The sequence below is a fragment of the Micromesistius poutassou genome (assembly GCF_964030765.1).
Source record: "Micromesistius poutassou genome assembly, chromosome: 20".
Taxonomy (NCBI): Eukaryota; Metazoa; Chordata; class Actinopteri; order Gadiformes; family Gadidae; genus Micromesistius; species Micromesistius poutassou.
The window spans coordinates 9,830,649-9,852,580 of NC_140290.1; the positions used below are offsets into that span (position 1 = coordinate 9,830,649).

At 48.6% G+C, this 21,932-nt stretch overlaps 1 protein-coding gene across 4 annotated transcripts; it reads left to right on the plus strand.

Moving 5' to 3' along the window:
* The first annotated feature begins 125 nt into the window (after positions 1–125).
* Positions 126–21,724, plus strand: ago4 (argonaute RISC component 4). 4 transcript variants are annotated; one of them, XM_084485051.1, is made up of 19 exons: positions 126–307; positions 7,870–8,068; positions 8,384–8,504; positions 9,808–9,989; positions 10,382–10,518; positions 11,360–11,494; positions 11,709–11,796; positions 11,916–12,063; positions 12,515–12,664; positions 13,266–13,427; positions 14,598–14,746; positions 15,333–15,517; positions 15,964–16,123; positions 17,034–17,205; positions 17,781–17,924; positions 19,614–19,748; positions 20,273–20,374; positions 20,921–21,120; positions 21,372–21,724. In XM_084485051.1, exons 1-19 carry the CDS (start codon positions 289–291, stop codon positions 21,478–21,480), a joined length of 2,697 nt encoding a protein of 898 aa, XP_084341177.1. In that variant the 5' UTR covers positions 126–288; the 3' UTR covers positions 21,481–21,724. The 4 variants fall into 4 exon arrangements, with proteins under 4 accessions (XP_084341177.1, XP_084341178.1, XP_084341180.1 ...); XM_084485052.1 differs by having other exon boundaries at positions 14,613–14,746; XM_084485054.1 differs by having other exon boundaries at positions 12,515–12,634.
* The last annotated feature ends 208 nt before the right edge of the window (positions 21,725–21,932 follow it).

The window sequence follows — 21,932 nt, forward strand, 5'->3', positions numbered from 1 at the left end:
GTTGGACCTATTTTCCCCAATTTAAAGCGCCAGCGAATTGCGCAGGCGCACTGACGTTTCCCCAGCTCTTTCGCCTGGCGCATGCTCACATTAGAAATCCCCCCCCACCGCCCCCCCCTGACAAACTCAGTCAGTAGACAACACATCCGAGAGAGCTCGCTGGTCAACTACGCATCTATATTCCTCTTTCTTAAATTAGCCACGTTAAGCTTCGCGATACCGCCCCCAATTTCAGTGTCGGTACGGAGCCGCCAGGCCGGGACAGAGACGGAGAGAGAGCCCTCGGCCATGGAAGCGCTCGGACCCGGTAAGAGAGGACACCTCAGACCGCAGGCGCCCCGTGTTTGGAGCGTGTGCGCACACACATCGCTTCACTGGGGGCCGCGGCTGCAGCGAGGCCTTGAACGACAAGACAAGCAACCTAGAAGGGGGTGGTGGTGGTGGTGGGGAGGTGGAGCAGGGGAAGACAAACGAAAGCTTTAGATTAGGCCCTAGCCCCGTGTGTGACACATTATTTACATCGAGCACAAGCTTAGTGCTCGTCTTGAATAGCACATTGTACAGCGAGCGGTGTAGATAATTGATTTCGTGCGGCGGATATCGCTGCCTACTCGGCTGTTGATGGTTCTGAAGCACGTAGAGCTGGGGCTGGCATTGTGTGTGTGTGTGGGGGATTTAACTAGGACCTTCCTTCCTTCCTTCCGCGTCGTACGACGTGTTTACATTCATATCTGTGGACGCCTTTCGCACCTGAAACCAACGACGTGTGACAGTGAAACACACGGAGCTTGATCAGGTATTTTCCGGGCATAAATCAGCGCCCGGGTGGGTGACTACAGTGTGTGCTACAGCGCATTTCAACGTTCGTCATCGGGAGCGGTGCCTCGGTCGTGTTGTGCTGCTGCTGGAGGGATGGTGGTGGTGGGCGACCCAACACGGGCTTCCTGCACGGCACAACCCTCCTCCCCCCCACGTATCACGGAACACGCAAAGGCGACACACTTTTTTGCAATCTACTCATCGCGTGTGCTTGCATAATTCATGTTTCTGTCATCGTTTTACGCGCAATCCTCGCGTCTCCCCGGGAAGCCATCCCGAGGCTCTCTTCTCTCCCCCCCTCCCGGTGTACACGGAGCTGAGGGCTCCGGTAGGGATGGCGCTCCCATCGATCGGAATCGTGATGGGGGGATTGTGATCTGTGCTCCGTTAATGTAACAAAGGCACCTATGCAGCTAAGCGGTAGCCCCCTTGTGTATTTCTAATTATCCAAGGAAAAGCGGATGCACAACAAATATACGTTGCATGCATTGTTCACGACCACTTAACCGTTTATTTTTATTTAACGATTTTTATTAGATGTAAGCTTCGTTTGGCATGTCTTTATTTGATGCATGCACATATAGATAGCCTGCTGGCACCGACATTTATAGAGGTGAGGGATTTATTACAGTAATTGTGCATGTCAATCTTAACGCCACGCAAATAAACGGTCAATTGTACCTACACCAACAGAAATGTGTCATATAGACCTAAACTAAAATATTTCTCGTGTGTGTGTGTGTGTGTGTGTGTGTGTGTGTGTGTGTGTGTGTGTGTGTGTGTGTGTGTGTGTGTGTGTGTGAGATTGTGTCTGTGATATGGCTGTGTAGGCCTATGTGGTATAAGCATAATTGTGGCTAAAATAATTGTGCTTCCATCGTCATTGGTTGACATGCACCTACTCCAGATGTATTCACTGCTTCATTTCATTCTCAGTTGTCGTTTGGGTTTAAGTACATCACCCTTTAGCCCACCCTTTAGTTCCTAAACGGCTGAATGCTTTAAACTGTAGTTGACCCCATCCTATCCCAGCAGTTGGCTTACACTCAACGTTTCTCAATAAGGTATTACACCCAGTTCCTAAGATGAGTCGTCAAGGTTTTGTTTTGACGTTTATGTTTTGTAGCTGCCGAAATGGTTTCGCTGGTGCTGAATAGGTGGCTGTTCTGTCATGTTGTGAAGATATGATATAATGCCACAGTACTGAGGAATCCTCCTAGTTTCCTCTGGCAGCTCTGTGTGTACCTGGCATGGCTTGGGCTCAGGCCCAGAGAGTTGTGGATGTGTGAACCGTAACGTAAACACACTGAGGTTTGCTGAGTCTGACTCTGCTTGTTGTTGCGCTGCATTGTGTATTTGTGTACTTTGAGAAGTGGTTTGGCTGAAGACCTTTTATTATATTATATGTTTTAATGTCTTTAGGCAGGTCATTCAACATTACCACTTATGTATGTGCTAACAATAGGACACATAAGGTATCATATTGTTAAGGTGTTTACTAATGTTGTGTGTTTTGGAAGAGGCTCTCACCCTCTGTGGCTTTTCCAGCCTCCAGTCATTTAAAGGAGAACGTTGCGGTGAATCCAAGTTAAAAGCCTTTTTTGTTATGGCTGACCCCTCCCCAATGAAACGATAAATTCTTCCCCCCTGCTGTATTGTCTCTCTGGCAATTGGCATTTATACGTTAACCTTCTGTGAAGAGCACTTCCTTTGTTGTTAAAGTCACAGGCCCGCGCTACGTACACCGGCCAGGTTCTCCTGAACCCCAGGAAAGCTGTTGTCTCCCCTTTTTGATCATTTTGTCATTGGGGATTTATGATTATTGTTGTTGGGCGCCGCGCTGTTGTTGCTATTAATACGGCCACCTAGCACCTTCTGCTGTGAAAGCTACGGCCTGAGACCCCTTGAGTCAGAGTGGCTGTTGGTGCCGGTGTGAAAGAGACCAGCGACAAACTGGACACTGGACAGGAACCAGAAAATGGTTTCCAGGAACTGTCCGCTCCACCACGCCGGTGGTGATGGGAGGTGCTTGGGAAGGAGGATACTGAGGCGTTGATGTGGGCTGGTGCTACACCCAATCCTCTACCCGCTATATTGAACCTACCATGACAGAAGTGTGTTTATCTAGAAAGACAATGTAAAGGATTTGATTAAGTGGATAACTTGTTGAGGAAAACCTCAAGCAGGTTTTCTTGGATCAGGATGGATACCTTTTGCATGTGGTGCATTTCTTTTAAAGTCAAAGTAAGGGCGGTTTGTTTATTGTTGTCCACCTGCTGGCTGCATCATGTGTAGAGCCTTCAATACAGTGTTGACATCACATAATCTCCAGGGCCCTGATGAATGAGGTGCATGAGATGCATGTTCAAGATGCCTCCTACTATGATGGAAATCTGGGTCTCTGCCAGCAACACTTTCCCTCACAGATGGACCCATCTATATATTCGTTCTTGTCCTTACCCTTACCCCAAACCTCTGCATCATGAAGGGGCCCCCTTAAGTCCCCGGGCCCCTTGGCAAGAGAATACCGAAGCCATTCCCTGTGTGGAAGTATTGCATGCACCCCCTTATTTGCATTAAACGTAGGCCTGTATAGGACACCGCTTCCATCCCACCTTAAAGTTTCTTTGAGGTGGGGGACCAGCTTTGGCATTTTCGTCATGAGGGCCCCCTTCTGATGTTCGGGCCCCAGGGTCTGAGTGACAGAGCCATTCAAGGCTCCTCGCTGCTCTCCGTGCGGCCTGCAGCCTATTCTGTAGCGTGGGGTGACTGAGGATGTTTATGTTGCTGGGGGTGCTTTGTTCATCTGTGTCTTGTTGACAAAATTGATTTATGAAGTAACAACTTAAGGAAAAGCAAGTATTGTGGTTTGTTTTGGTCGTACGCTTTGGCTACCATGTTGTTTTTTACCTTCCGATCATGCAATGCGAACATGGAGTTCTGTCTGTGACATAATTGGTACAACGTGCAAGGATAACACAGCACTTTATTAATCATAAAAAGGATGACCATTATTTTGTTAATTTCCCGTCTGGGCACAAATTACTTTGGCATCGGTCCATTTCTTTAATGCCTGTACTTAATGCTTTGTCTTCTGGCGAGTTCAGTGATTTTGTTTTTGTCCCCTTTTATATTTTTGAATGATTTTGGCAAAGTTCATAAAGCAAATCTCTGTGGGTAAAGGCAGAGAGCCAGCGCCAAAAAGCTCACACCGAATGCTCCCAGATATCCGGTTGCACTGAAAGGTGCAGGTAGTCCAGACCCTGGTTTGTGTCAAGACATGACACACACACACACACACACACACACACACACACACACACACACACACACACACACACACACACACACACACACACACACACACACACACACACACACACACACACACACACACACACACGGGGAGATCTGGTTGTGGTGCTTGGGCAGCTGTAGAGGATATATTTAGGCGCCGCTCTGTTTTTGGTGAAAGTGGAGAACGGGATGATAGGAATCTCTGCACTGTACGTTTGCATGCAACACTTCCTGAACTCCAGGAAGTTGTGTGTGCACTCAGACCCAACACTCGCTGCTTTCATGTGAAAGGACGAGAGATGTGGGGCAACTGTTGTCAAAGGACCTTTCAACCTATGGTTTTGTCTGAGCTAGAAGTTTATTATTTTGAATCGTCCCGTGGAGGTAGTATAAATCCATGAATGAACCCTGTACCCGCGATGTGTATGTACAGAACCTGGGTGCTTGTGACATGTGTCACAAGCACGAGATCTGTCTCATAAATTGTGATGTGTCAATGTATTCCTCCTTGCAACCGGTTAAACAAACTAGGCCTGGGCAATAAAACAATAAATTATTATATTGTGATAGACTTTTGATCAATATCAATATAAAACATGTTCAATTTATATCGAAAAGAGACTGGACCACCGAATCTAGCAGCTGGGTTTGTAACACGGTTCCTTACTTATTTACAATATTTGAGTGTTTTTAATTGTTGTATCGACATTGGAGTATTTATCAATGAAGAACAGTGGAAGTTCATATTAAGTGTTTGAATCCAGCATGGTAATTCCTAGTCTTTTTAGGTCATTAGAAATATCAATAGTATCGATCAAGTTATATCGTGATATGTCTTTCAGCCATATCGCCCAGGCCTAAAACAAACCCAACTGTAAACGCAGAGGGAGACATGTGACTGAAGCACTTTGCACTTGGCACTTTTCTCAACAATCCCAACAAGTGCTCACTTCGACAGCGTGACATCATCTGCAAACAGTAGCAAAAGTTGCTTACACTGCAAAGTGTGTGTGTGTGTGTGTCCAAGGAGCAGCAGTGTTTTCCTCGGGTGGGTGGCGGGGGGGGGGGTGGTGGTCCTGATTGTCTGTGGTTCATGCGCTTCACTTGATAACTGGAGCGTGCTCATGCACCACGGCCCTCTAGCTGTCAGTTGACAATAGCATTAAACGGCTTGACCCCGCCCGGACCCTCCTCCCCCTCGCTCTAGAGACTCTTGAAGGCGAAGCCAGTGTATGGATTCACCAGAATCCTGGTCTGATCAACTCTGTTCTTACTTTGTTAAACTTGCCTCAGGAGCATCATGCATATTCACAGCGCGATTACTGCGATATGCAAATGTTGTCTTTTTGAAAAGGAAAATCTTTATTCATTTTTTTTAAGGAAACAAAACATAGTGGAAGTGATAGTAGCTGAGTATCTGTTTGGATTTGGTGCAGCCCTGCTGTGTGTGTGAGCCGTTCCTCGCGTACCTCCATGCTATGTTGCTTCATGACTAATGCATGCTGGTGCTCAGGTGTGCTGCGGCTCCTTAGGTGGCTATGTAAATAACCGCTCCACGATTATGACCCAGCCATGCGTCATAACTGTTTGTGTCCAAAAGGGAGACAGGCGGGCATCGCTATTTTCTTGGCTATAGTTGGACCGATGATGTCACCTGTCCGGGATTCTTGTTCTACATTGATCAGAAAAAAAAAGGTGTTTCACACGAAAACTGAGTTGTTGCAGAATGTGTGTGTGTGTGTGTTCCCCTTTAACTGTCTGATATCACGCTCATGGTGGCGTTACACACTTTGATCCCCGAGACGGACAATAAAGTTTATCTAATCTAATAACAACATGAGGGCTTTTTTTTTTTCAATCCCAAAAAAAACATCAATCCTTTGGCCTGCGAGCCGTTGGCTCGACAACATAATCACGGGCCCAACGCCACGGTGCATAGGTTGCCTCCGTGCGCGCGTGTTTGCGTGGGGGTGGGACGTCTATACGTACACGCGTAACGGAAATCCCAAGTTGTCTGCATTGTGTGTTTGACACCCCCACCCCTGTCCTTAGGAGCAGACCCCCAGCCATTGTCTGGGTGTGTGGGGCGGGCCGCCCCCGTGTGTCTGGGTGGAGCTGGGGGGCGGGCTCCTGGGTAATTGGGGGCCATTGTCTTGTGGGGCCCTTGTTGACCCATCTAGGTCAGGGGCCAGGGCCCCGGATCAATCATGATGTGTGGGGGACACGCAGGCTGAGGTTTGTGCTCAGCAGACGGGGTCTGTGGACATCCGGGACTGGGCGGGCGTGTGTGTGTGTGTGTGTGCGTGAGTGCGTGCATGCGCGTGTGTGTGTTGGTGTTGGACGGAGGTGGGAGGAGTGAGCGAGAAGATGAAATGACCACGTTCGGGGGAGAGGGAGTTGGGCAACAAGTGGCGGGAATCCATGTTCTGCATTTAACGAGATTCCTCATCGTTCCATCGTTGTTTGTTTACTTTGGATTTTTAAATGTACTTGTATATTTGCCAGGTCTCTGTAGCCAACGTGTCTTCAACACGTTTTGAATGTTATTGTGGAAGACTTTGAAAAGCGTGAATTAAATGTCAAGTGTACATCATGTTGCTTGAAGAGTCAGTTTATAGGAGAAGGGTTTGGCCTAGCATAACATGAATGTGTCAACATACAGTGTAAATAACTTGACTTACACTTAATGTACGCACTTATTGTATGTTGTATGTCCTGGCAATTAGTAATAGTACTTGTATAGCATTGTGTAGCATCTTATCCAAGCCATCTTCCCTGTTGTATACAGGGAATGGGTTAACCTAACAGCTGTTAGTGCTTGGCACTTGGTGCTATGAACATCTTTACTGTACCAACCAGTGATATATTGTTTCTTTCTTCTGATGAATGTACTTATTGTAAGTCGCTTTGGATATTGAACTTTCTGCTAAATGCTCTAAATGTAAATGTAAAGAAACTACATTGTTGATAGTCTATAGTACTATTATTATAGGCTATTCATTTAATGAGTGCTAACACCCTGAACACCCTGCTCTCTGCTAGCACTGTGCATGCGGTGGCGGGGGTTTGTCACACTATATATACTTCAGCGCAGGCGGCGGGGCTAACGAGCTAACCCTGCTACCAGTCATCAATTCTGCCCACCTGTCATAGCGCTCCCTGTAATGTATTACAGCGGCCCCTGCCAGAAGCATTAGCTAGGCTTTTGATCCAGAGTGTGTGTGTGTGTGTGTGTGTGTGTGTGTGTGTGTGTGTGTGTGTGTGTGTGTGTGTGTGTGTGTGTGTGTGTGTGTGTGTGTGTGTGTGTGTGTGTGTGTGTGTGTGTGTGTGTGTGTGTGTGTGTGTGTGTGTGTTGGAGTTAATGTTTTATTGAAGGCGAGCATATAGGGTGTTTCTCATTGATGATTAGTGAGCCTTACACTTGTTCTGTTCACTTCAATCCAAAATGTTCTGTTCTTCATGCTTATACTGTATATTCTGTACCTGACAGCCTACTTGTATTTAGTTAGTTGGCACCTAACTATTCCTGGTAGTTAACCTTACCTTGAAGTGGCAGGCGGGGGGGGTGGGCAGATGGGATTGACTCCCAGCCGAAAGGTTCTGGGTTCGATCCTCACCGTGGCTAGGGGGAGGTGGGGGCAGGTCAGGGTAGTGTAGTGGCCGGTGGGCTTGACTCCCAGCCGAAAGGTTCTGGGCTCGAGTCCCACCTTGGCGGTGGCCCGGCGTGCGAGCTTCTGCTAAATCACAGTGTAGTACCCTCTCCGCCCCCCCCTCCAGGCCCGCCCGCTCCGGCTCCCTCTCTGTTCCAGCCCCCCCGGCGGCCCGGCCTGGGCACGGTGGGGAAGCCCATCCGCCTGCTGGCCAACCACTTCCAGGTGCAGATCCCCAAGATCGACGTGTACCACTATGACATCGACATCAAGCCCGAGAAGCGGCCGCGGAGGGTCAACAGGTGACGGGACACGTGTGTGTGTGTCTGCCTGTCTCTGTGTGTGTGCTTGTGTGACTGTGTCTCTGTCTCTGTGTGTGCGTGAGCATGTGTCTCTGTCTCTGGGTGTGAGTGCATGAGTGTGTGTCTCTATCTGTGTGTGTGTGTCTCTATCTGTGTGTGTGTGTGTCCCCGTCTGTGTGTGTATGTCTCTGTGCGTGTGTGTGTTTTTCTAGAGATCTAATCAAAAACGATTGTCTAGTTAAGTTCGGTATGATACCGGTATCGGAGCTCCCCTAGTCGGGTCTGATTGCGCCGCTCCACTCTCTGCTCCAACAGGGAGGTGGTGGACACCATGGTCCGCCACTTCAAGATGCAGATCTTCGGTGACCGGCAGCCGGGCTACGACGGGAAGAGGAACATGTACACGGCCCACCCGCTGCCCATCGGGAGAGACCGGGTCAGTACCCCACACCACCCGCCATCCACCGGCCTGTACTGTGTCTATGCCCTGTGGTCCCCAAGCGGTGGGTCCAGAGACCACCTAACGTCGCCTGACGTGCAATTGCGGTCACAGAAGATGGGCGACCCTTTCAAGCTTTAGATATTTATGTGTGCATTTCTGATTGAAGTTAAAATTATTATTTTAAAGGGTGAAAGATTTAAAATGTTCGCAATCTATTCCTCGCCTGATGGGACTGGTCCTTCCCACAAAGAGCTGTGGCGTTACTAGGTGGTTCCCAGTAAAATAAGCATGAGATATAATAGGTATATGGCAGAGTGTTCCCGTGGCTAGAAACAATACAATATTGTTTTGTTTTTGACATTGAAGGACCCTAAACTTGACAAATATTAAATTTTGGTAAAGCACCGTTAATACCGTGAACCTTGAATCCAAATTGCTGCGTGTTTAGCAGACGGTCCATAATTAGAACGCTTGTCTGGGCCATGTCAAGGATAGGACAAGTCAAAGTAGATGACTGATGCATCTGTCTCCCTCACTGTCTCTTTCACTCTCTCCCTCACTCTCTCTTTCACTCTCTCTCACCGCTATTTATTTCCCATCTCCCCTGGGCTCATCTATTATAAACACACACACCTTACTCTCTCCGTCCGTTTGACCTTTGCTTTCCTTTATCACTCACTCCTCCCCGTCTCTCTATTAATTATATAATATCATCTTGTTACATCCCTCCAATCTCTCTCGTCCCTCTTTAGTTCTCTTCTCCTTCCTGTTGTACCATCATCTCTCTATCTCTCTCTCCCTCTCTCTTCTTATGTCCTCTTGCCTCTCTCTCCCTTTGTCTTTTCTCTCTCTTCTTGTCTCATCCCACTCACAGAGCTATTTTTGTATTTTTCTTTCTCTCCCTCCGTTATTACTCTTTACTCTCTCACTCTCTACATCCGTCTCTCTCTACATCGTCTCTCCCTCTAAATCTTTCTCTCTATCCGTCTCACCTCTGATCTCTCACCCTCTGTGTAATCCTTGATCTTTCTCATCCGTCACCCCCCCCTCTCACATTTTCCACCTCTTATCCCCTCTCTCCTTCTACCCCTACCTCCCTCCCTCTCTCCTCTCTTATGTTTCCTTTTCCTTGCTCATACACTGGGGCTCTCATGGCCTCTCTCATCTCCCCTCCGTTTCTCTCTCTCTCCCTCCTCTCTCTCTGACTTCCTCTTTCTCTCACCTTCCCTCTCTCTTTCTATCTATTTATGTCACTTGCCCACCCACTAACCTTTGTTCCCCCCCTCCCTCTCCGCAGGTGGACCTGGAGGTGACCCTGCCCGGCGAGGGGAAGGACCAGACCTTCAAGGTGTCCCTGCAGTGGGTGTGCGTGGTGAGTCTCCAGATGCTGCTGGAGGCCCTGTCGGGGCACCTGAACGAGGTCCCGGAGGACTCGGTGCAGGCCCTGGACGTCATCACGCGACACCTGCCTTCCATGAGGTCAGTGTCTCCCCCCGTCCTCCCCCCGTCCTCCCCCCGTCCTCCCATCTGTCATGTGGGAGAGTGCGGTTCTTTTTACGATTTGGAATTATTAGTTTTTTATCACATCACTTTTTTGTTTAAGATTTCATGTCTTAATATCTTCAATCCCACAAGGAAAAATGTAATACAAATTAAAAAAATTAACTTGTCTTTATCAATATGCAAAGCCAAACATATAAATATATCTCTATACACAAGATATGCTTGGTAGGAGTTTAAACGCAGAATGTGTTGGTAAAGTGTCCTTCTATTTTAAATATGACTATCTCTGTTGGGTTTGGGGCCTGGGGGAGAACCTGTGTTGAAGCTCATGGTCAGTCGTGTCTTCCTCTCCCTCCCTGGGACTCCAGGTACACTCCTGTCGGGCGTTCGTTTTTCTCCCCCCCAGAAGGCTACTACCACCCCCTGGGGGGGGGCAGGGAGGTGTGGTTTGGTTTCCATCAGTCTGTCCGTCCTGCCATGTGGAACATGATGCTCAACATCGATGGTGAGACGCCCAAGGAAAACTTTATTTACATGTTGCATACCATACAGTGTTGCCGGATTGGGCCAGATTTCCCGCCCAATCTGGCAGGTGAAGGTGCAGAAATAGTGATGGAAAACAAACATAAAATGAAGTGACGTAGAATAATGACTACAATTACACTACAGAAAGTATTGAACCAATATTTAAATTATGTGTGAAGTGATGAGTAGTCACTCTTTGTGTCAATTGATCACTTGTCGTTTACGTTGCAAGGCACTGAACAGATTCCACGACATATATCGCCATCTTATTAATTCGACTTTGGAATGGTTCTGATGAGCTGTTGAGTGGATGTTAATTGGGTAGGGAGGTCGTTAGTGACCGGAGTGATTGATTCTTTGCTCCTCCTAATCTGTGCTGCCGGCCAAAGCCCGCTGGAAGAATACTTTAATTACCACCTCTTTTTCGTCAATACAATCAATATTAATTGGGAGATTGATTGCTGGTCTCATTGAACACCAACCACCTGTTTGGTCCTTAAGCTTACTGCGATGATTGGCTAAAACTGTGTCACATGACAGGCCCAACATCAGCACTGATGTGTTGTTACCATAATTAGTTATGTTAAGTGTCGGCAATTATATATTTTTTCCTTTTTATTTAGTTAGTCTTTATAGGATGTCGTCGTTGGTAATCATCCAGGACATTGCAGCCATTTCAAGGGTCAATCTATTGATTGGTTAATAAGCCTAATTGTTTTGGATCGGCGGTCAGTCTCATACTAATCCCATCTCCAAGTGTCTCTAAGCACTCCTCCGGACCGATTTGTCTATTGACGCTGCCTCTCTCTCTCTCTCTCCAGTGTCGGCCACTGCGTTCTACCGGGCCCAGCCGGTCATAGAGTTCATGTGTGAGGTGCTGGACATCCAGAACATCAACGAGCAGACCAAGCCCCTCACAGACTCCCAGCGCGTCAAGTTCACCAAGGAAATACGAGGTTGGTCATTTTCACTGTCACATTTGGCCGCTGGGGTCGTATTTCTATTTTTAGCGTTTGTAAAATGTTCAGTTTTAAACCGGAAAGTGTTGGATGTCTAACAGGTCCACACCCATTGGTTACGAATGGATGACATTTGTACAGGACCTGATTTCATAGTAGAAGGTTCTAGACTGGCTGTGGCTTCTTTATAAGTGTGTGTGTGTGTGTGCAGGTCTTAAAGTGGAGGTCACACACTGCGGTCAGATGAAGAGGAAGTACCGCGTGTGCAACGTTACCCGCCGTCCTGCCAGCCACCAGACGTAAGCCCCGCCCCCCCTTAACCACACTCTCAACAGACAACATGCGACGTACCCCCACCCCCAACCTGCCCCACCCGCCCTCCCCGTTTGTGAGCCTGACTCGCGTGTGGCCCCCCCAGGTTCCCCCTGCAGCTGGAGAACGGCCAAGCCATGGAGTGCACAGTGGCCCAGTACTTCAAGCAGAAGTACAGCCTGCAGCTGAAGTACCCCCACCTGCCCTGCCTGCAGGTGGGGCAGGAGCAGAAGCACACCTACCTGCCCCTGGAGGTGAGGAGGGAGGCCCGCCACGCGCACAGAGCTTTTATTTTGTTTTTGTGATTCATGACAGGAAGTGAGAGCAGATGTCTCGTTTTTTATTTTTCTAACTTTATATAAATCCGTATTTTTTTTTCTCTTTTCCAGTTATCATGTACCAGCAAGAACACAAATTATGTTTTACTTTAAAAAAAATAAAGCTTTAAAGAAGGAGTTCATTTGAAAAGATATTCTCCTGAATCTCCTTAGTGTTTCACTACAGATATAACCTGAACTCGACTTGTTCTCCAAAAGTGTTTGGTTTGAGGTTCTAGCTATTATAGTCTGATCCATTTGGTGTGTGTGTGTGTGTGTGTGTGTGTGTGTGTGTGTGTGTGTGTGTGTGTGTGTGTGTGTGTGTGTGTGTGTGTGTGTGTGTGTGTGTGTGTGTGTGTGTGTGTGTGTGTGTGTGTGTGTGTGTTAGGTGTGTAATATTGTGGCCGGCCAGCGCTGCATCAAGAAGCTGACAGACAACCAGACGTCCACCATGATCAAAGCCACTGCCCGCTCTGCCCCGGACAGACAGGAGGAGATCAGCCGACTGGTGAGTGACGGCGCCCTCCTCTGGACAGGGGTGGGTACTGCAGTATATATTTCAATAAATAAGAATTTATTTGACATGTCATGACTCATGTATACAATTTTATATACTTGCCATTTTCAGCCAACAACTTATTTATTTGTGTAAGAAATGTATTTGATTAGTTTAAATTCAATTTATTTTAATCGGTGGCATGTGGCTAAGGAGGTAGAGCGGGTTGGCTGGTAACCGGAAGGTTTCTGGTTCGATCCCCGGTTCCTCCTAGCTGAGTGTCGAGGTGTCCCTGAGCGAGACACCTCACCCTGACTGCTCCCGATGAGCTGGCTGTCGCCCTGCCTGGCTGACACCACTGTGTGAATGTTAGGCAATATTGTAAAGAGCTTTGAGTTGCCACTGGTTAGAAATGCGCTGCATAAATGCATTCCATTTACCATTTAATCAAACGTAACAGACTGTGGCTACACACTTTCTAACATGTACAATTACTTGTGTATGCTAAGGACATTCACGTGTACTCCCTTGTTCAAGAGGGCAGCGACCCTTGTTGCACTGTCCCCATGGTAACAAACTACATGTCGTGCGTTCACCGCGTTGCTAATGCTAACGCCGTCCTCCCATGTGTTCCGCTGGCCAGGTGAAGAGCAACAGCATGGTGGGGGGTCCCGACCCGTACCTGAAGGAGTTTGGCATCGTGGTGCACAACGACATGACGGAGGTGACGGGGCGGGTGCTGCCCGCGCCCATGCTGCAGTATGGGGGCCGCGTCAGCAGCGACTCGGGCCGCGACTGTGGCAGGGTGAGTACCGTGGGGGGCCGGGGTCAGGGCTGCCACCACGCCCGACAAACAACGGGTAGAGTTTGTGATGTCACCTATGGGTAGGTTTTGTGATGTCACTAATGGGTCGATTTTCTGATGTCACTAATGGGTAGATTATTGCCGCTTTTCCACCGCCAGTACCTACTCGACTCGACTCGACTCGCCACGCCTTATTTGCGTTTCCATTGGCAAAAAAAGTACCTGGTACCTAGTACCGGGTACTTTTTTTTAGTACTACCTCCGTCGAGGTTCCATGCCAGCGGAGTAGGTACTTTTGTGTGACGTAAACAGGCTGCTGGTAACTGATTGGCCAGCGGCTGTAAATGGGAATATTCACTCAAGTTAAGTTGTGTCCGGCGTGGTTGGAGTCCACGAACCCGCTCCCGAGGGGGACACTGATCAGCGTTTCGCCGTGTGTGTCGCTCCTTTCCCGGGGCTAGAGTTAGGCTGCGCGTCGTTATGTGTGTCGGGCGTGGTTGTGTGTGTCCGGCGTGGCTGGAGTCCACGGACCGGCGTTTCGCTGTTTCGTTTCAGTGTCGTTCCTTTCCTAGGGCTCGAGTTTCGCCTCTATCAACGTTACCGTATGACAACAATAGACGCGCAGTCATTGCGCTTTTTATTTTATTTTATTTTATTTCCCATCATAACCTTTCCCGGGAATCAGGAAATAGTCTTGATCAGATTCAGATTTCCCGGGAATCGCGTCTCCCGTGATTAAAACCTAATGACGACCCGCCCATGGTGGAGAGGTTCTTTTCTACGACCTGCCCACATTGAAGGTACTTTTTTAGATGGAAACGCAACCAAACCGAGTTGAGTCGAGGCGAGTCGAGTCGAGTTGGTACTGGCGGTGGAAAAGCGGCATATGTTATGTCGATTTTTTTTTTTGTGATGTCACTTATGGGTAGATTTTGTAATGTCACAAATGGGTAGATATTTGGATGCCACTAATGGCTAGATTTTGTGATGTCACAAATGGGTAGAGTTTGTGACGACATTAATTGCTAGAATTGTTCATGTCACTAATAGATAGGTCTTGAATTGGATAATGAACACCACGCCTGATGGCGGGGGTACAGGGGGCCTTGGGGGTTGTGGTTCCACCTGCTCTGTCGACTCGCCAAACCGGGGGGATAACTAAGGGGTTAGGGACTCTCTCCGCAGAATAAGACGGTGGCCACGCCCAACCAGGGCGTGTGGGACATGAGAGGGAAGCAGTTCTACGCCGGCATCGAGATCAAAGTGTGGGCGGTGGCCTGCTTCGCGCCGCAGAAACAGTGTCGGGAGGACCTGCTCAAGTGAGTCCCAGACCCCCTTGTGACCCGATAAACCTAGTCCTCCTGTGGTCCTGGACCCTCCCTATATCCCCAAGTCCTAGACCCCTTTGTGACCCCTTTGTGACCCTCTAAACCTCGACCTCCTGGGATCCTGGACCCCCCCTATATCTCCAAGTCTGAGACCTTTTTTGGCACGTGAAACCCCTTCTTGGCTCTGAAACCGTAACTTTTAACTTTAGTGTGTCTGCTTCCACGCGAAAAGTTTTTACCCAATCAACATCTGCCGGTAATGTCAATGTACCAAACCGTAATCGCATCACTCCGTTACACACTAAGTGATGAGTAGTAGTTTGCTCTGTACAGGACCTCTCTTGAGACATTTTCTTTTTAAAATAAAACGTTTGGCTGAAATGGATCATTAAATACTTTATAGCTTATGTCAGCATACTCCTGTGACATCAGGCTCAATAGTCAATAGTCTTCCCCCCCTATAGTACAATACCCTTGACCCTATGGGCTGTGTGAATGCACTCCATATACAGGAAACCTTGACTGAGTAAACTCTCTCTGTACACCAAACATGCTGATTGGCCATTCTGACCGACAGGAGCTTCACGGACCAGCTGAGGAAGATCTCCAAGGACGCGGGGATGCCCATCCAAGGCCAGCCCTGCTTCTGTAAATACGCCCAGGGAGCGGACAGCGTGGAGCCCATGTTCAAGCACCTCAAGATGTCCTACGTGGGCCTGCAGCTCATCGTGGTCATCCTGCCCGGCAAGACCCCCGTCTATGGTAGGGACAAGTCGTTTTTCTGTCTGTTTTGGGACGACTAAAAGTCCATGTATGGGTCTTTTAGTTTTACTCTTAGTGGAGCTGTAGTTTTCTATCTATTGACTACAAGACCATGTGTGGGACATGTGTTTTCTTTTAATGTACTACAACTCCTTGTGTGGGACTTGTAGTTTTCTATTTATTACAAGTCCATGTGTGGGTCGAATCGATTGACCACAAGAGTCTGGCTCGGGTTACGAACTGGTAGTGATGATTCTGACTTATACAGTAATCAAAGAAGCTTCTTCCCCATTCATATTATCTGCCCCTTTGGGAGTCATGGACACGTCCAATCCATTTCATATTTCTCTCCGTCAGTAAACCGCAGAAAAGACCTTGTGTGTGAAAACATACTTTTTGCTGATCCTGCTTCTTAAACAACGCGATGTGTCCCCCTCACCCCACAGCGGAGGTGAAGCGAGTGGGAGACACTCTGCTGGGCATGGCCACCCAGTGTGTCCAGGTGAAGAACGTGGTGAAGACCTCCCCCCAGACCCTGTCCAACCTCTGCCTGAAGATCAACGCCAAACTGGGGGGCATCAACAACGTCCTGGTGCCGCACCAACGGTAACCCCATTTTGTTCCATTTTGTACTGGTCACTAATCTAGTTCCTATTGCTACTCTGAAATCGTCTCCTAAAGGACTTGACTTGTAACTGTGCGTTCACACCGCACTTCGCCCCGCGACACGTTTCAATGCAAAGTGAACGTAGAGACGCGTATCGGGCGATTTTTTTTGTCGCCGAAACCCGCGACAAGATTTGATTGACGGCGCGACATTTTTCCACGTCAACGGCGAGCGCGTTCACGTGGATTTGCAGCGCGACAAATTTGCTGAAGTTGAAATATTTCAACTTTTCCACGGCATTCGCGTGAGACAGCCAATCAGCGTTCACTCCCTGTGGGTAACGTGGGTGAAGTAACGTAAAACAGCCAATCAGCGTTCAACCGGCTGGACCAATCGTTCCCTGCACTCCCCAGTGAACCGCAGCTTGGAGGAGAAAGTGATTGTTGCCGTTTGCGACTCCCGGAGCTATATATATATATATATATATATATATATATATATATAATATCACGGCACAAAGCGGTGTGCGCCTCCGGATTATATTATTAACCCATAAACGACGGGCATTCCGACGTCTCTCCCTCTTCCACAACCGGTACAGACACGCAATGGTGGTTATCTCGGCCATGGTTGATGAGAATGAATTGGCATAAAGCACCGTTGTCGGGCAAAAGACGTTGTCAGACAAAATTCGCTGCGCGACAAGTTCGCCTGACATAACTGCACAGCGACAGATTTAGATTTGTCGCGCAGCAACATTCGCCTGTTCGCGCAAACAGTCTTGGAATAAAAAGCTGCAGTAGAAAGGTTACATAGTGCAGCTTTAACTCAATGAAAACCGGGCTGAATAAATAAAACAATCTCATTGGCTCCCCCCTCTCTATCCCTGCCCCCTGCTCCTGCACCCAGGCCCTCTGTGTTCCAGCAGCCGGTCATCTTCCTGGGGGCGGACGTCACGCACCCCCCCGCCGGCGACGGGAAGAAGCCGTCCATCGCGGCGGTGGTGGGCAGCATGGACGGACACCCCAGCCGCTACTGCGCCACCGTCCGCGTCCAGACGTCCCGGCAGGACCTGTCCCAAGTAAGGGCCGTCCCCTCGTGTAGAGCCGGGGCTATGGGGGTAGCAGTAGCTCAGGGGGTAGAGCGGGTTGACTGGTAACCGGAAGGTTGCTAGTTTGAGCGTCGAGGTGTCCCTGAGCAAGACACTTCACCCTGACTGCTCCTGACGAGCTGGCGGTCGCCCTGTGTGGCTGACTCCTCCGTTGGTGTGTGACTGTGTGAATGAGTCGCTTTGGATCAAAGAGTCAGCAAAATAAAAGTTGGATAAAGAGTCAGCAAAAAAGAGTAAAGGCTATGAACGCATGATTTGTTCCACTTTATTATTTTCTGCCTAACTTTGAAAACATTGCCATTCAAAATAAGGCCTTGACTTTTTTTTTTTGCATTGGACATCATGGACAGCAAGCAAACACGTGGCTCGTAAACCTTCCATATTCCAACTGAGCTGATGGTTGGTGCTGTAAACATGTACCGGGAATTACGCCCTATTTGTGTGGTGCAACACAGACTCCTAGTATCACATTGGTTTAGCTCCACAAACCAACACAGACTTCCAGTACTCTTCCACCTCCTGACCCCCTCTTCCCCCCCCCCCAGGAGCAGCTGTTCAGCCAGGAGGTGATCCAGGACCTGACCAACATGGTGCGGGAGCTCCTCATCCAGTTCTACAAGTCCACACGCTTCAAGCCCACCCGCATCATCTACTACCGGGGGGGTGTGTCCGAGGGCCAGATGAAGCAGGTGAGCCACCGGCGACCCCTTGACCTTTTGAACCTTGACCTGACTGGTGGGAGGGGGCTTGGATACACACAAATGATGCAAATCTGTTCTGTTGGTCCTTAACCACAGCTACCTTCTCAAAGGGGCTTCAAATGCCCATGTTGTACCACATCACCGTTAGCCTGAACCTGGATGTTGTGTGTTTTAATCGGACATAGTTGATTCTGTGTTTGTTGGGGTCTTTCTACTGTGCTCTATCCTGATGGTAACGGGTCTTTAGGTCAGCCCCTCTAGTAGGGGTGTACGATATGACGATATTAGATCGTGAACGATTAAAATGTCTCAAATGTCTCCGCGATCTGCCTTTACAGAGAGATCGTTAGTATCGTGCTACAGTGCATATTAGGGCTGTCACTTTTTATTCGATATTCGAATATGCATTCAAATATGACGTGACATATCCATATTCAAATATATATTTTTTATTTTATTTTATTGTTTGCCATCTCATCCATTCACAGGCGCGCTAATCAAGTGAATAATATATACTGATTCGAAAATGGATAACGCACGGAGCAGCCAGCCTGAGCGGTAAATTGCGACCCCAAGTCATCCCCGCTGACAGCAACACGCTGCATTGGTGGAGAGGCATGGGCTGCCACAAATACCCGCTTCTCTCAACATTGACAGGCAAATCTGTGTGTGTGCCAGGCACGTCTGTGCACTCTGAACGCATGTTCTCTGCCGCAGGTAACATCGTGAATAAAAAGAGAGTCGCACTTTATCCAGATCAAGTTGATAGATTGGTGCTTCTAACAACATTAAGAAATTATTATTTCTTGCAGATAGGCTATAGGCCTGCTGTCTCCTGTTTAAGTTGTCACGTCATTGTTTGCGCTGTGCAGTTCCAATTCCGTTTTTGTTTTTCATTGCATAGCCTAATTTTGTGATATGCATAGTGGCACTTGATATTGATTACGTTGATAACCTGTTTCAAACAAAGAGGATATGGCCTAAGTCCTGTTTATGTCTCCTCTTGTCACGTAATACATTTGTGATTGAATATCCGTTACAATGTTGTTTTTTTGGGGGGGGGGGGGGGGCTCGTAGATATTCAAATACATTGCTTGATATTTGATATCCATTCAAAGTTGATTTTTCTCAAAAGTGACAGCCCTAGTGCACATTCTATCAGTTGCAGTTCTAGGACTCAAACAGTAACTTGTACTGTTCAGTAACTTGCAAAATAGTCTTAAAAACCAACATGAAAAAGAATCGTGATAAGATTGTGGATCATGAACCTGCCTGAAAGAAATTGTGATATATTTCTGCCATATCGCCCACTCCTACCCTTGTGTGTGTGTGTGTGTGTGTGTGTGTGTGTGTGTGTGTGTGTGTGTGTGTGTGTGTGTGTGTGTGTGTGTGTGTGTGTGTGTGTGTGTGTGTGTGTGTGTGTGTGTGTGTGTGTGTGTGTGTGTGTGTGATGGCGTTAATGTTTTATCGAAGGTGAGCATAGGGTGTTCCTCAATGAAGATTTGTGGGCCTTATACTGGTCCTCTACACTTCAATCCAACCAATTCTGTTTATATTATTATTTTATATTATTATGATTATACATTTACTAACTGACAGCCTAGTTGTGTTAGTTAGTTAGCACCTCACTATTCCTGGTAGTTAGCTTTACTTTGTGTGTGTGTGTGTGTGTTCCAGGTGGCGTGGCCGGAGCTGATCGCCATCAGGAAGGCGTGCATTAGCCTGGAGGAGGACTACCGGCCGGGCATCACCTACATCGTGGTCCAGAAACGCCACCACACCCGCCTCTTCTGCTCTGACAAGGCTGAGAGGGTCCGCACCACCTAGATCTGCTTTCCTATGGATTTTAGATCCATTATTCAGTCCTGGTGCCTCTTTACCAGTTCGGTTACATAGCCCTACATGGCCCTACATGTATAATTAACTGCTAGAGCATAAAGTTAAAGACCGCCAGGGTCAGGGGTCTGATTCCCACTCAGGCCACCCATGCTGAAATATGTAATTGACTGCAATAATGTAATGTCTACTACATGGACATTAACGTGAATAGGTGGCAATTGGAGAGTTTCTATTCTCAATAATTAAGTACATGGACTTCAGTTCTAGTCATTTAAACCCGAAATCCAGTTAGCCTTGCTTTTCCTTGGCCTGGATCGTGCTTATGCAAATTCAAAGTGAAAAACAATCAGGTTCCTTAGTGTGGCACTTTTTCATTAGGAACCTACATTTGATGTTATGTTACGGTTCACAGCTTAATTAAACTCAAACTCCCATGATGCCCTGAGCCCGTTAACGGTGGTGTGATCTATGTCTTCTTTTTTGGATTGTTGCCACAGGTTGGGAAGAGCGGGAACGTCCCAGCAGGCACCACGGTGGACAGCACCATCACACACCCGTCCGAGTTTGACTTCTACCTGTGCAGCCACGCAGGCATCCAGGTGAGGACCGGAACACTCTCTGTACCTCCTCTTCATGATGCTGTCTCTCTTTAGGTCTCTTGGGAGTGTGTGCTGTGGACAGCTGCTTAAACCAACCAACAACCAGACACACTCCACAACCTCTCTCTCCAGCTCTATTCCTGACTCTCCATACCTTGCAGTCCACCGTTTAGCATCTCTCTCTGTCTGAGAGAAATGCTAAACCAGTCTGTTCTTCTCCCTCTGTCTCTGGGTCTCCGCCTCTCTTTCTGTATCCCTCAATCTGTATATCGGTCTTAAATCCAGACCAGATTTAAAATGTACGCCAAAAAAAGCTTTATCCAAGAAAGTCATTTTTGTGAATTTACCGTCTGTTGGACTTAAATTTCTGGTCAAACGTCTGACCAACTTAAAGAGTAGAACAGTAAAACCACAACACCAAAGGCCCACAAATAAACCAGTGGCCAGCTTTGTCTCAGTGTGTCGGGGGGGGGGGGGGGGGGGTGTCCTTTAAAGTCCTGAGCATCCCCTCTCTCCTCCCCCCCCCCCCCCCCCCCCCCCCGCCAGGGAACCAGCCGGCCCTCCCACTACCACGTCCTGTGGGACGACAACTGCTTCACGGCGGACGAGTTGCAGCTGCTCACCTACCAGCTGTGCCACACCTACGTGCGCTGCACCCGCTCCGTGTCCATCCCCGCGCCCGCCTACTACGCCCGGCTGGTGGCCTTCCGCGCACGCTACCACCTGGTGGACAAAGACCACGACAGGTAGGACCACCAGTCGTGTGTGTGTGTGTGTGTGTGTGTGTGTGTGTGTGTGTGTGTGTGTGTGTGTGTGTGTGTGTGTGTGTGTGTGTGTGTGTGTGTGTGTGTGTGTGTGTGTGTGTGTGTGTGTGTGTGTCCTGTGTGTGGGGACTTCATGTAAATTGTTCCGATCTGATGCTTAATTTCTGCACCGCAACCCCCTTTGCTCTCTCACTCTGTCTCTCTCGCTCTCGCTCTCCCTCCCTCCCCCACAGTGCGGAGGGCAGCCACGTGTCGGGCCAGAGCAACGGACGGGACCCCCAGGCGCTGGCCAAGGCGGTGCAGATCCACTACGACACCCAGCACACCATGTACTTCGCCTGAGCACCGCCAGACGCCAGCTCCCCTTCCCCCACTTCCCCACCCCCCCCTTTCTCTCCTCTCCTCCGTGTCTGTCCCCCCCCCCCCGCCCCCCGATACCTTCAACCCGTTTTATTGTTTCTCTATCACTGTGTCTCTCTCCCTCTCCACCGTCGGTTTTCTATGTCTCTCTCCCTTCTTTTTGTTGAGGATCCTCACTGACGGGGCCTCGACTCTGCCATCTTTCTTCGCCCTCCTGGCACCTTTCTGTTTGAACTGGGGGTGGGGGGGGGGGGGGGGGGGGGGGAGGGAGGGTGGGAGGGATGGGGCGGGGGCGGGGGGGGACGCAAACACCAACAAGAGTTCTGTACGGAGCCGCCTCTACAACCAGCAACCGTGGCAACCGTGGAACCCGATGCACAATCGATTTTTTTAAAAAGACGACAAACACACACAGACCCCCTCCATATTTAGAC

Excerpts from the sequence above, each read along its gene's own strand:
- ago4 (XM_084485051.1), top strand. Across the intron at positions 12,064-12,514 it reads ACACCTACCTGCCCCTGGAG|GTGTGTAATATTGTGGCCGG; the intron begins GTGAGGAGGGAG and ends TGTGTGTGTTAG. Across the intron at positions 19,749-20,272 it reads GCTCTGACAAGGCTGAGAGG|GTTGGGAAGAGCGGGAACGT; the intron begins GTCCGCACCACC and ends TTGTTGCCACAG.